The 14,818-nt window shown below is 53.2% G+C and overlaps 2 protein-coding genes and 5 pseudogenes across 2 annotated transcripts, besides 9 other annotated features; all 7 read right to left on the bottom strand.

The window, feature by feature from the left end:
* Tc00.1047053506057.101 (surface protease GP63, putative) lies at positions 1-610 on the bottom strand (the record flags this gene model as incomplete). The annotated part of the gene is made up of 1 exon (XM_803008.1): positions 1-610. A coding segment is annotated over one exon (610 nt), but the record flags the coding sequence as incomplete, so codon positions are not given.
* Positions 1-14,818: a sequence feature (areas not merged during assembly with more than two copies in the genome that could not be assigned to a particular haplotype).
* Positions 1,117-2,076, bottom strand: Tc00.1047053506057.81 (annotated as a pseudogene).
* Positions 1,581-1,636: a microsatellite.
* Tc00.1047053506057.61 lies at positions 2,177-2,521 on the bottom strand (annotated as a pseudogene).
* Positions 2,817-2,836: a microsatellite.
* Positions 2,959-2,981: a microsatellite.
* Positions 2,992-3,056: a sequence feature (AT_rich).
* Tc00.1047053506057.40 lies at positions 3,010-5,178 on the bottom strand (annotated as a pseudogene).
* Positions 6,185-8,509, bottom strand: Tc00.1047053506057.20 (annotated as a pseudogene).
* Positions 11,694-11,724: a sequence feature (AT_rich).
* Positions 11,753-11,813: a sequence feature (T-rich).
* Positions 11,852-11,878: a microsatellite.
* Positions 12,009-12,725, bottom strand: Tc00.1047053506057.15 (uncharacterized protein; the record flags this gene model as incomplete). The annotated part of the gene is made up of 1 exon (XM_803009.1): positions 12,009-12,725. One exon carries the CDS (start codon positions 12,723-12,725, stop codon positions 12,009-12,011), a length of 717 nt encoding a protein of 238 aa, XP_808102.1.
* Positions 12,169-12,201: a microsatellite.
* On the bottom strand, positions 14,109-14,818 carry Tc00.1047053506057.10 (annotated as a pseudogene; the record flags this gene model as incomplete).

Below are 14,818 nucleotides of genomic sequence, written 5' to 3'. Positions count from 1 at the left end.
CCTCCAGCGTGGCGCACGGCTGTGCCCACACACCACCCGGCGCTGCAGCCACGTACAGCACCATGTCAGAATTGGCAACGCCCTTGGTATGATGCTCAGAAGGCACAGTGAAACGACTGCAAACGCTGCCCGTGGCAAATTGGGGCACAACCAACGGACGCTCCAGTGGCTGGACGAGCAGACGATCCGCATGCAGTTTGACAGCTGCAGGGACAACATTGTCGATGAGGATTTTCCTCTTATTACTGGAAAGAGCATCGCCCCGACAATCGTAATATCCTGTCAATGGATTTTTCAAGTAAGAATCATCTGAGCTGCAATACTTCTTGGTATCATCCAGGTCCCTTGTCGACACATTGATGCGGATGGGTGCCCATCCATTCTCCCCGATGACGGTGTATGTCTGCGACGCACTTCCCGTTACCAAAGGCACGTTTTTCATCACCACCAGCATCGATTTCGTCCTGTCGACACGCATCACTTTGTCAAAGGAGCAATGGTACGTCAGGCTGGCAGCAAAGCACCCGCTGGAACAACACATCAAAGTCAACATCATGAGCAGCAATGGCAGCGCTGCAGGGCACGGTGAGGCGAGGAGCCACTGAACCATCGGCGTGACTGTTGGAAAAGTATTTCTTGGCTTGCTGAGGCAACAAAGACTGACTGGCTGAAAAAAAATGAAACGCAAACGTCACCACACAAGGAAACAAATGATGGTTAATGAAAATACGCCCATTCAACCACAACACAAGCAGAGATTCAAAACACACACGTGACGGGAAGCCGAGGCGTGGGACGACCAGCGCACACACACTCTCATTACTCCCGTAAAGCAAAACACACACACAGATGGAGAGAGAGAGAGGTCGCCCACTCAATGCAATAAAATAGAAACAGTTACGGTGCTCCGTCCATGCAGCCAGGCAGGACGGCAGCGGTGCGTGTCGTGCAAAAGAGAGCACCAACGGGCCTGCATGGGTGTGCATGCATATATACAATGGGCACATTATTGTGTGTGCCTCGTGGGGTGAGGTGAGGGCGAGAGTCCATGCAAGGGGACAAACAGAGAGAGAAGGAAGAGTGTGTGTGCGGGCGGTGCACGGCTCTCCCTCACTCTCACGCGGCCACCACCGCAGCAGCAGCCGCACACGCAGCAACAAGAAGAAGCAAAAGAGGGGAGGTGGTGTGGAAGGCCGCGGTGCTGCCGTCACTGTCGCCAATAGTCGCAGCACCATTTGTTATAGCAGCGGCTTCGGCATTTGCTGTTTTATTTGTATTTTCTTCTTTATTTTCACCTGTTGTGCTTCTTTCTTCGCTTCACCATCAGGTGCTTGATCACGTTTTGGAATGCCTTCTTCATTTCCTTTGTCAGCGTCATTTATAATGGCACCTTTGGAAGCTGAGGGTGATGTTGGAGTTGATTCTGCGCTAACTTCTGTTGGTCCGTCCGTTTTCGTGACTGTGGTGGGGATGGTTTCTTCTTTTCGTGAGGCACTTCTTGACCCCATGTCGTGTTGAGACGCTTCTACATGTTGCACTGAAGGGTCATCTGCAAAGGAGGGGTTTTCATCTTTTGTTTGTGTTGTTGCTTCTGCCGCTGCTGCCGCTGCCGCTGCTGCAGGTGCTTTTGGTGTTGGTAATTTGAGTCCTTCTTCCTGGGCGGATCCGTCATCAGAGCTGGACTGTCCCTTCGCTGGTGTTGCATTTAAAGTTCCTCCTGGGTTTCCATTCAGTGTCGTTGCTAATGGTTCTGATGGTGGTGGTACTCCTTCTTGCGGCAATGTTAATTGGGATGTTTCTTCGCCTTCAATTGAGCTTTTGGGTCCCTCAATTTCTTCGGTTTCTTCTCTCCCTCTCACTGTGCTTGCTGGTGATGTTATTTCCTGTTTGTGCACCCAAAGACTGATTGCCGTTTTCGGGACCTTCCTTGACTGAATCCTGCGTTACATGTTGTTCGGCACCAACAATACCAGCAACAGGCTCTGAACTGTCAAATCTTTCATCTTCCTTCATTTCGGTACCTTCATCGACATTGGCCTCCGCCATCACCTACCGCCGGCACAGCACCGTCCCATCCAGCAATGAGAGTCACGCACCACCACAACAACAATGAAAGGAGTGCTGATCGACCGCCCCCTTCCCCACACCCTCACAGTCAATATTACCGTCAGCGTTACTACTCCCTCTTTAGAAAAACTCACCGGCATGCCGCGTAGCCCGTCATCCTCCCCCGCTGCGTCCGCCACCTCCTCCCGCAGTCCAACAGCTCCGTGTCATCCACTTCTTCCATAGCCTACGGCATGCCGCCGCCACGCAATACTCATACACGTGCTTTATGCGCTGCATTTTGTTCTCCTTGTATTTGTGGCGGCAGCGCAAAGTCTTGCAGCCGGCGGCATCGTGGTGCTGGAAGAAGTACGGCGCAGCAACCGTGCGGGTGTCCGTGTGGCTGTACTCGCGCTTCAACTCGTCCAGCACGAACGGGCCCGGCGGCAGCTATTCCAGCGGGTTCATTTTCTTCTTCCCCCGTAAACCGCGGACGCCTCACGGGGCCCTCCAGCGGCGTCACGCCATGTCCCATGAGGTCATGCGCACCGCCCCCTCATGTTCCCCTTCGTAGCCACAGAAGAACGCAGCACCCACATGCAATTGCCGGCAAGATAGGACCATCCACGTAAAATAAAACGTTATACGTGTCGTGCGAGGGTGGTTGTATGTCTGCAGAGACGTAAAGGCAAAAAAAAAGAAGGCAGTCACGCCAAGAGGCAAATACGCACATAAGTACCGCAGAGGTCACAGAAAAAATAATCATTTCAATATATATATATATATATATGGCACAACTCAAGCCGGCACGGCAGCCCAAGCAGCGAACAAATAAAGGAACAATTACGGAAGAAAAGAAAAACTACGCACTCAACGCAGTTTTCACGCAGATCGTTAAATGTAAAAAATTGGATAACAATAATAATAATAATAATGGCAAGTATCATTATTACTTTTATGATTATTATTTTACAAAAATGAAAATCAACAATAAAATATATAAAATTTTACAAACCCGCCAACAACAGCAATAAAATATGTAAAAAACATCAGCATGTAAATATACACTGCACCGCCGGAGACAGCAACAACGCCGTTTTGATATCAGTAAGGAGCCGCAAAGCCCCAGCAGAAGTAACAGCACCCAAGACACACTCTCATGCACAAGGCTCGCCTCTTCACTTTCCACCTCCGACGCACTCGCAGAATAAGAGCTGCCATCATCGTATTTTGGGCCTGCCTCGCCGACCATGAGCCATCTCATATGCTCGGAATTGAGTCTTCGGTCATACAAACGGGCGTTGAAGAGTGACAAATGGCTGGATTCTGCAACTTCCCCACCCTCCCCGCGGAATTGGATGTGTGAAATAATGTTTGTTTGGAGAAGAGACCCCTTGTAGGTGCCACGGTGAGCCGCCCTCGCGTTAATGTACAAACCCCAATTGCCCGTGTCGTGTCGCAGCACCACCTGACACGGTTTTCCTGGGTCCCACCCTGTTGGAAGTATTTGTCTACCGCCACTATGAATTACAGTCATCCACCTCCCATCATGGGTGAAAACACACCAAATAGCACAGTCCTGTCCCCGTCATCCATCACCACACGAATCAAAGGAATGGGGGTGCGTTTCTTCGGCTCATCGTGGATGACCGCCATCACCACTAGAGTGAACCTTTTGTGTAAGAAATGGTACGGTTGATTCTGTCCACTTCGGGCAACAGGCCACCCCGCCCCTGCTCCGGGTCCTTCAAACGTCACTCCATTGGAGAACCCTCTCACCGTCCCATGAAAAGTCGCGTTCACGCAGAGGTACTCGTCCATCCACTCACCCCCAGCTGACAGACCAGACAAATAGCCAACAAGCCCGTCAGTAAAAATGGGACAAATACACATGCCCCTTTTCACCGGGTCGATAGTGGCAGTGGGTCTGCACGTTCTTAAGGCTTCATCCAACTCCTGCCACCTCTTCACCAGAGTCTTTATCCGCTCCAGCTGCGTAGTCACGTGCACAGCAACAAGACCGCATGACCCCTCACTCCTATTCTCGTACAGCGAAATCAGATCGCCCCCACTGCTATACAGCAGGGAACCGGCAGCAGCGTCATCAGCTGCATCGGATATCGGCCCGGCATCATGCACACGTGCACCTTCCCTCACCCAAAGATGAAGCCGACCCCTACCCTTTTTCTCCTCCAAATACACCGGCGTGGTAACAAGCAGCGCTTCCCTTCCCTCAATGGTTACGGTGGTGGGGCCACAGCGAACGCCATACCCTTTTCGACCATACGAGTTGCCCCACACGCGAGTAATTGGCCTACCACTCATGTCCCAACGTATCCCAGAGTCAATGGATCTGAATACTTCGTAGTAGCCGGCAGCGCAAGGAGTAATCAAAATTAGATTTCCTTCCAAGTTCGCGATGGATGGTTCCTTGCAGTTACTACCTGTCGTACCGGACGAGAGCTCCCATGCTTCTATACGCATTTTGAAACGCATGGACAGTACAACACTCCTTCCATCCTTTTCTACTGCCTGCATGGGAAGCACAGGGTAACCGTTCTTCGTCACAACACCCGATCCTCCGCCACCGATCACCCTCTTCAGGAATTGAGTAAGCCCGATGGCCACAGGGTCCACCGCACGGATATCACCCCACATGATTTTCCTCTGCCCACCATCCTCAGTGAGAGTTCCCCGCGTCAGTAAAAGCCTCCAGCCATCTGCATCGGCAACCTGACCCCCAGACGTCTTCTTCTCGTAGTCCCCAAGGGCCATGTAGACACTGTCGCCGCTCACAATTGTCGTTGGCTGCATCTTTTCTCGTGCCCTGATCGTACCACTGGCGGCATCCACAAGTTCTATGAGAGAAACGCCTGCATCCATCGCCGAGATCGCCTTTGAGCCACCACCGCCCGTCTCAATGTGCGTGGATGCAATCGCAGCATGGCCGCAGGCTCCGTCCCTTTCACTGCACTGAGCTTCAGCAACGGCAAACACACCCCCGGCCACCTCAGCAAGGCTGGGAACACGAAGCGAGCCGGCTGCCGCCTCAGATCCAGTCATTTCTTGCCATTTATAGGGCGCCGGTGTCGTTCCCTGAAAAGGATCAACGACCTTCCCCACTACTTCCATAAGCGGACGCAGCTTCACGGACGCCGCAGAAAATCATCACAAGAAGCAGCACCGCGGGATAAAAAACACGCCGGGACATGCTGGGCCTCTGCTGCTCACTCTCTCTTCCTTCCTCCTTCAGCTGGATCCGCTCACGCCGCAACGGTTGTGTTTGTTGGGTGCCTTGACTGCAGCAACACGTGAGAGCATATAAATATGTGTGCGTGGGCGGTGTGTGTGCTGTTGTTCCTTTCAGTGCCTTCGAATTTCACAGTGGCGATTAGCGCTTGGTCGTAACGCTTTTCCTTCGTGTGTGCGAAAAAGCAGGGAGAGAAGGAAGCATGCCACGCAAAGAGACAAAACAGTGAGGAGCACAACAGTGGGCACAGCCACCCATCCACCGTGATTGGCACCATCATCCCCGCCGCAGCCACTCCCAACAGCAACTCACGCACACAGACACACGGAACAAAAGAAGGAAGAACAGCGCACCGGGAACAAACAGCGACTGTCAACGCAAGGCAGCGTCTACACAACAAACGCACACACCGCCAGCAGTCACCCACCAATGGACAAGAACGAGAAAAGACCCACCGCCATCATCGCCTCCAGTTCAGTCCCACGAACAACGGGATACGGCCACAGCCCGCTGCCAACAAACACAGCGCACGCCGAGCAAGCAGTCACCCAAAGAGCCACACGCAGAAGCGATTCCTCATCCACCCACGACGCGGCGCCTCACTCCATGCGGTCACAAGGAGCACACTGTTTCCTCAATAGAAAGTATTCGTCGTCCATCCCTTAGAGATGCTTCTGTTCGTGATGGACCTTGGAAAACAACAGAATAAAATAAAAAATGCAGTGATACCGCAATGCCGCCAGCAACAATGATGCGCTCATACCGGGGCAATTCTCCAATTATGCCTCGTATGAACACACAATTAACGTGGTGTATGAAAATACCAAATGTTTTTCACTAAAAACAAAAAACTATTTCCCTCCCTAATTTATTTTCCCATTTCTGTGGTTATTCCCCACCTCAGAGAGCCTCGCTCCTTCTGGAGCTTTCCAATGACACTGACACTTGTTACTGGCGCACCTTTTCCGTTCCAAAACACCGCTATTTCACGGCTTTCATCGTCGCTCACACTATTGGAATTATCGACATGACATCTCCGCCAGTCATCCATCGGCGTGCTGCCTAAGTGTTGTATACATAATATCCCACGACATGTCTCGGAACAATTCCTCCCAACCGTTACAATATGCCGCCAGACACTCAGTGAACGGCCTCACAGCGCTGGCGGTGGTGTGGTGCCCACCCGCCGGAATCATCCGCAGCCCAACCAGCGTCATTGGATTTGACTCCACAAAGAAACAGCCGTCCACCAGCGGAAGGTTTGCGGCCCACGGTTTGTACAGCACCCCGTACTTTATTTTACGGACCGTTTTTTCATATTCACTCGGCAGCAAACCCTCATCTCCCTTGGGATGCAATTCAGGGCCAACTACAAAACGCAGGGCTTTGCTTGACGTCCTGTTGGCGGCTCAAACTCCGTGAGCTTCGTCGCCATTGCCTTGACAAAGGCACTCTCCGCGGACGATTTCAAAGCAAACCATCCAAAAAATATGGGCAAAATATTATCCTTCGACGCCAACATCAGCCTCAAAAAGCTATTTTATTCTGCTACACTTGGGAGGCGTTCCAATGTCCGTTCCTCGAGGCAAGCAGACAGCGGTGCATTGAAAAGGGTCACACCGCCTGCGTATATTTCCCGAACAACTTCCACAAGCCTGTGGGACGGATCCTCAGAACACCATGGCGACTCACCTCCCCGTGAAAAGCACTCTTTCACAGTTACCTCGTTGATCGATTGCAATGCAAACTCCACCGCTCCACAGCGTCCATTAAACGCCTCCTCATCAAAGACATGACGTGGAATCGGTCCCAAAAGATACATGTGTTTTTTGACCTCTTTCCAGCATTACGCTTGTTTCTCTTTGGTCTCATCACGCGTCATCCAGGCGCACACCGCCTTCACATCCACCTCGTCGGGGCAATTCACGATGATTCGCGCGGCTTGCAGTTGCTTCGCCCACTCATCATGGTTGCGCACTTTTGGGGAAGGCACCACAATCATGCCCCATCCAGAAGTAGGCGCAAAATGTCTCGGTGGCGGCGTTCCCTCCTTTGCCACATCGTAGATAATATACACATTCCTCCCATGCCCCCTCAAACTTCTCAACTCCGAGATGCACATGTCCTCATCGCCGCATCTTGTCACCGTCCTGCTGGTCTTGTCAGACACGTACGCATCTCGTCCACCAAAACAGTGGACTACCAGTTGGAGTTTCTTGGCATCGCAGTGCAGCAGCTGGTAGAGGAGGTACGAGCCGGCAGCCATCGACTTCCCGATCCCGGGCGTCCCAATCAACACACGCCGCCCAGGCTTAAAGTCGGTCCCACCGTGAGGGCTGGACCACGCGGTTACATCGCCCTTGACGATCTGCCACGCTCGCTCCACCTCGCAGCTCACAAAAACGTCCTTAGGAAGATCCTGTATCGTATGCCACGAGTACGGCCACCCCTTCTCCGAGGCAAGCACCATCAAAACGGGAGGTGCTGAACCACATTGCTACACATCGTCATTCTTTTCGAGGGTGTTGCCAGCTTTCTTGTACGACCATGACTGTTCTGGCCTCCCCTCATGCACCCCATCCCCGTCCCCGTTTTCTTTCGCTCATCGCCGTCCGGAAGTTCCACCGCATGGCTCCGCCTCGCATTGTGCACAGACTCGTAGCATCCCTCCAGTTTCTCCGGTGCGCTCGTCGTCGTTGGGTTCCTCGCCTCCTCGGCAGCTGCATCCAAGAAATGTTTAGTGGAGTTATGAACAGCTGCTTTTACGTCCGCAGCAGCCAATGACCACCCCGGTAGATTGTTGACACCCTTATCGCATAGCCTGCGTGTATCCTCATCGAAGATCACTTCACCCTTCACAGCTCGCCTCATACCCAAATAACGACCCGATGCCTGCATTTCGTTCAACGCTCCTTTACCACGGATATACCTCGTGGGGTCCCTGAAAAACTCCTCCAGCATGACATCCCGATTGGTGTCCACAACACCCCTGCCGTCCGGTTCCCTCGTAAGAAAGTCGTTCAGCCTCATTTCATTGACGCGAACTCTTCCCTTAAACAGTACCTCTTCGATATCAGTGGAAATGGTAAATTTCATTTCTTGCGTTCCTCTTAGCCTTTCCTCTGCCTCCCGCCTCGCTTCTGTCGGTACCTGCGTAAGCACTCCGTTTGGTGTTCTTCTTGCAAGAGGAGTGATCGTATGCTTTTCTTTCATAGTCCCTACGTTGCCCGAGAGAGAGCACACCTTCGTGAAGAGGCCTAGTAATGGCCCCCAGCGCTTGGTGCTCTGTCAAATTAACAATCTTATCAAGAGGCCGCTGGTCTTGTACGTAATCATCCGGCTCCTGAACAAACACCTCCATCGTCACATTGTAGTCTTTCATCAACGGCCGCCCTGCCGCCAACATAATTCCAAAGGAAATCACTCAGCCTCATGTTGGTGCTGCTCATGGTCCACTGCGGCCACACTTTACTCTCCACCACATGTCGAGCTGCAGCGTCGGAACCATCACAAGAGCCGCTGCGAGGTGCCATCACAACACCCGTGCGGTGAAGCATCCCACTCGCACCGCCCAACTGCGGCATGCAGGCGCCGCTGGCTCCAAAGGACAGTCGCGGCTGTTTCCTCCCGCAGTCCCAATGGCGTTGGGCGTGGCACTCGCACGGCAGGGTGGTCGGTGCGCCATGCAGCCGCACTGCAACGCCTGTCGGTGAAGCAGCCGAGGCCCACCGCCCCCGCAGCAACACGAGGCGTGCAACCAACCCCAACACCGCCACATCATCGCCCTTTTTCATTTTATTTACGTTTTCTGTCTGTTTGCCCCATCACCGACACCAAAAATAAGTGCACACCTTCACAAAAGGGAAGAAACAAAGAGAAAAGGAGGCACGATCTCACCGTCCCGCCGCGGGTCAACACTCTCCTCCACCCACCACCATTGCCGCGCAGAGGACCGCAGTCACATCGCAGAGTCAACACCACAATGTGCACCACACCATCGTGCAGTGAACAATGGGCGAGACGCAGCCACGCATCGCCCCGCTCCATTTTCCCACCACTCAAGTGTTGCGTGCCCGCACAAAATAGCAAACAGAATCAGAGTGCACACAAACCCAATCATCCCCTCACTCGCTGAAGCACATTATTCGCATGGAGTGACAACATTTGGGGACACACCAGCAGTAGCTGGCTGCATGGAATTTCCCTGCCAACCCCGCAAAGAGACACAACAACTCTGCGGAGTCAAAGTGGCAGCCCCTCGGTGTTGCCCGCAGCTCACATGGCAGGAAGAATCCCACGCACGCATAGTTCCGGACTCCTCGCTGTTTGAGTGCACATCAATAAAACGTAAAAAAAAATACGTGCGCGCAAGATGGAATTAAATATGCGGAAATGTCGGCCTGCTTTCTCCGATGGCGTTGGCGAGCAGTCCCACACAATCCAATCAAGGTAGCACGCCGGACAGAATGGCGTCCGTCAATCAATAAAAAAATGCGACACTGAAAAGGAGCAGAGAAGAGTTGGCGCATGCGATTGCCAGCGACAACTGTGAGCAACCCGCCAGCACCAACTGAGGTGCCGAGGAGCACGTTTGTGTAGAACTGGCCGTCAGGCAGAGAGGGCAAATAAAACAAGAGGGCAGCAAACCCTCTCGTTCAGTGTCTCCTGACCACGACACCAGAATCAAAATACCATCGACGATAAGAGCGGCAACGCCTTCTCCAAAACATCTTGTCAAGAAGCCGCAGGACCTCAGGAAGGGAAGAAGGCAGCGGCGGCAGCCACAGCGGAGGAGGCAATAAAACGGCTGGCAGGCACCTTCACGTCGACGCGCACACCACATCCGAGTGGACCGGGGACGCAGACCGAACCGCTCGGAAACACACGCATCAAATCCGCAAAACAAAGTCGCAGTGAATCGACAGGAACTCCCCGCCCAAAACAAATTTAAAAAGTAGCGTTTTTCAGGGGGGAATCCGCTTCTCCGACGACGGCACGGACGCCTTGCAGGAATTTCTTGCAAATCTCCCTTCGCAGGTCCGCATGAAAACGCAGCGGAATAAAAAGTAAGCGCAACGACGCAAAGAAAAAAATAATCCTCCCAACCGACCAGGTGGCAGGCCGCCCTCGCGCAAGTGGACAAAACACAACTTCACTCCGGTCCTGTCGTGGTGGTCGTCTCGCAACATTTTTTTCCTTCTCGTCGCAGTGCACATCCCCTCCCACAAACCATTTGTTCGGGCCATGTTCCTGCGGCCAAACATCGCGCTGCTCGATCCCGCGGCACAGTCGTCGGCACAGAAGTGAGGGGAGGAAGAGGGACCGCAGGACGTGCGAGCAAATCCGAATTCGGTGGCGGTCGCTGCAGTGAAGATTGACGTCCCACGCGGTGTCCCTTTTCTGGGTCCGGCCCTCACCGCGCCATGCTCTCAGCGTGCGGTGCGCCGGCCGCTCCAAACATCCACACGTGCTTGCGTCTCACAGTCGCTCCCAGCCCCGTTCGTTGGCTGCATCAGGGATGCCGCCATCCAGAGACGGGCATAAGGACGTTGCATCCAACAAAACCCTCAGAGGCACCCGCTGGGCCAGCGACGACCGTCACTGCGGGATGTGTGGCCCCTCCGCCGCTCACCTCAAATCGCACTTCCACGCCTCCTCGAGCAGCAGCAGCAGCATAAATACACCGGTCGACTAGAGGCCGTCACCAGCCATTGCAGGAAGACCACTGTGCCCCAGTGCTATAAAGCCCATATTGCATTGACGGGCCACTTCGGAAAACCCTGTCGCATCCTCCCCATTATGCGGAAACAAATCCGTCGTGCATGTGGCCACCGCAGCCAAATGAATCCGGTCCAAATACCCTCCAAATCAAATTCCCCTTCCTCAAGTCATTCCTTCATTCCATGCGCCCTGACCCTCATCCGCACGTGCCCACTCACGCAAGCCGCCATGGACAGATGGTGGCTACTCAACGCTCCGGAAACACATGCACAAGCGCACGGCACAACGGCGGAGAAGCGCACACCTAAAAGGATGCGGCCCTCCACAGCAGTCGCAGCCCATCGCGCGCATCACACCCGCAGGAAGAAGAGTGACTCGCCGTGTGCGCTCCCTCTCTCCTCCCCTCGCTTCATGCCCACTAAAGGAAGCAGCAGCCACCCGCAACCGCCAGCACACGCCACAAAAGAAGCATCCAAATCCACTGCAATGTGCATGTTGTGCGTGCATGTGGTTGTGTGCGCCTGCAGACACACGAGGCAAAGAAGTAAAAACAGGAGCAGAGCATGTGAGGGACGCACAAACAAAAATGTACAGCAGAAGTGCATGGCAGAAATAAACAGAAAAAAGACTGCCCAAGCTCATGATACTGCACTGCAGACCAAAGCAGCGGCAATTCATAAAAAATTTATTAAATTTTAAAAAAAAATCATCTTCATTCCACACCTCACGCTCTGGAAAGAAAAAAGAAAACAAGAAAAGATAAAAAAAGAAAAATAAAAAAGATAATAAAAAAAAATTGAAAAAAGTCGTCCTCTATTACGGCTACACACAAATAAGAAAAAAGAAGAAAAGAAAAGAAAAACCCATCACACAAAAATTCACTGGTTACTGTGTGCGCCCACCAAACTGTTTGTATATTTTGCCCGCACATTAAAAATTAGATATTTAAATGTCTTTCAACCGTCCGACCCTCCGTGTGTCCGCACATCGTTTATATTTCATGGGTCATCTGCGTGTTGCTGCTGCCCTCAGTCCTTTTATTGGTGCGTGAGTGCGGCCCGCAGAGCACAGTCACTCGTGTGTGTGGGGACTGAGAGAAGCACGCAGACATGACGGGAGTCGCGTCACTCCATCGGGAGAGTGAGCGCAGCAAAAAAAAAAAGAAAAAAAAAAAAAAGAAAAAACACGGCGGCAGGGTGTGGCTGTGTGTGTGGCGCTGCGGGTGTCTGCCAGCCCTGGCCGCAAAGAAAACAAAACAAGAGGGAAGAAATGTGTGCGCCGCCCCACAGGCCCTCGTCGCACGCCCACACGTCACGGCTCCCTCAGCGCGCCGTTCGTCGCGGCCCCTCCTCATGCGTGCAGCAGGCGAGGCGCACAGGGCCGTCGTCGTGAGCGTGTCGGTGGGTGTGCGAGTGGAGCAGTTGGGCGGGAAACACACGGCACCCCTCGCAGGAAGAGTGCAGCAACAAACAATTAAAGAGGGAAGAGTAGAAAAGAAAAAAATCACTTCCTTAGTGGTTGCCCCAAAAGCAAAAAAGAGGGGATGGGGAGTAAAAAAAAAAAAATGAAAACACAAAAAAAAAATTGATTCGGCAGGAATTCCATGTGCCATGCAGCACAAGAAGATCGGGGGCGTATGCATATTCCCTGCACAAAAAAAAAGAAAACAAAAAAAGGAATTGTACCCTCCCACCAGCCCACACAACATCCCTCACATTCCATGCGGCATCCGACCTGCTCCCCCACTCCTCGTTTTGTGCAGTCCGCCGGAAGCGCAGCAGTGACGCCGGCACCGCGAGTGGGCAACAAAAGGGAAACAAAAGTCGGAAACACGTCACTCACAACGGATTGTAGCAAACGACCATTAAAAAAAAAAGAAACTGAGTATTCGAAAAAACACCAAAAAAAAACTGAAAAAGTGAAAAAAGATTTTTTAGAAAAGAAAAAAAACATTAAAGAAAAACATCAAAAACCGCAAGAAAAGCGGCACTTATTCTCCGTCGGGAGTCGCAATTCCACACTCGTTGCCTCACAATGCTGCCACAGCTCCACACAGTCCCAGAAGAAGAAGCATCGACACCCGAGACACGCAAACACGCGCAGTGCTGTCGACATTCCAATCATGCAGCATCAGTTTCGCGTCGTTGAGCAGGGCAAGGCGGTCCTCTTGGCTCGCGCCGCTCCCGGATTCGGAGTGGTTATTTTCTGGAACAGGGGCCTCGCTTTGTTTGGGCAGCAATCCCTCACTTCCAGCCAGAGACGCCATGCTCTCTTGTACTGGCTGCGCATCCCCATCTCCAGTGGTTTCCCTTGACTGCAGGGTTGTTGAGTTTGCTCCCTCCTCCGGCGCGGATTGTTCTTCCTCCCCCATCGGGCTTTCCACTTCCGTAGTGAAGAAATCCTCGCTGTGCGTTGTCTCAAATTCGCCTGCTCCTGCAACAGCGGCCGTAGGCGAATTGTTGTTTTCGCCAGAGGCGGCTGGTGCTGCTTCCCTCTCACTGCCTGTTGGAGTGCTGGTATTGCTTCCCGCTTGGTGGTCATGTTGCGCCACGGCAGCCTCGGCGTCTCCCTGTGGCAATGGCTTCGACTGAAGAGCAGCTGAGTCAGCATCCTGCGATTCGGTGCCACGGCCGGACCCAATACTCTCTGCAACAGGGACGGGCGCCTCTGGTGAACTTTGTCTCAAAAATTCCGGGCGTACCGTCCTGCCCCACACCCTCTCCTCGTCGTCCCATGAAACCACGGGAACGACACTGCCGCCGGTGGCGGATATCGTGCACACCTCCGCGTACTCAGGGCAAATGACGTTTTCCTTATTGTAGGGTGGTGTGTCCCATGTAATCGGCGTCCCGTCTGTGCATGGGAACCAATCGACGTAACGATTTTTGGGATCTTTCAGATACACCTGCATGCCAAAACACTTCAGTTCCGTATGCATGGCAGCACTCAGATACGTCTCCTTCGGGTACCTTGCATCTGTCGTGTTGGTGGGAAGCGTGTCCAGACACCACGAAGAGGGCTTATCCCAGGGTCTCGCAGAGAAATATTCTTCCTTCTTAAAAGCAGCCTCAAGGTCCATCACGTCCATCGCGGGATCAATGATGGGGCAACTGTCCATTGAGTGCTGTTTTGAGAATTCAATGATGCTCCGCCGACAAAAACCGCGGGAATAACGATCCGACGCGCAGCGTTCGACACCATCGTCTCTGTTGCAGAACATGTGGGAATATTTACTCAGGTTCAGTTCGGAGCACCTCTTCTGCAGCAGCTCGCAGCCCGACTTCTTGCCCCAACCCATCGGCTCCGCCAACTTCCAGTTCACCTTGAAGTAGCCCAGGTCAGCAAATGCAGCCAGCGTCAGCTCCGTGTAGTAGCCGGCGCCCCCAATCGGTGCCATCAACTCATCCTTCGCGTGGCGCTGTGACCAGTGCGACTCCAGCGTACTCCCGTCCCCATTTTGATCTTGTAGCTCCATGCCATAAATGTCATCGCAGTCGTAGTGCTCCCTCGCAGCCATCGCGGCATTCGTCGAGTTCACCACCACCGACAGCTCCCTGCCACGCACACCGGTAACATTCCTCACCATGCTGCGGCTGGCCATTTGCGGGTGGGCGAACCCGAGAGCATGGGCCATCAGGTGCGCGGCGATGCGGGTGGCGAGGCGTCCGTGAAATAAAACGGCCGGGGCAATGTTCATGACGCCAACGACTGGACGGCCATCCTCCAGCGTGGCGCACGGCAGTGCCCACACACCACCCGGCGCTGCAGCCACGTACAGCACCATTCAGAATGGCAACGCCC

Source organism: Trypanosoma cruzi (genome assembly GCF_000209065.1).
Source record: "Trypanosoma cruzi strain CL Brener chromosome Unknown tcruzi_1047053506057, whole genome shotgun sequence".
In the NCBI taxonomy this organism is placed as follows: Eukaryota; Euglenozoa; class Kinetoplastea; order Trypanosomatida; family Trypanosomatidae; genus Trypanosoma; species Trypanosoma cruzi.
The sequence above is the reverse complement of the archived record's forward strand: the minus strand, read 5'-3'. Positions and strand labels throughout refer to the sequence as shown.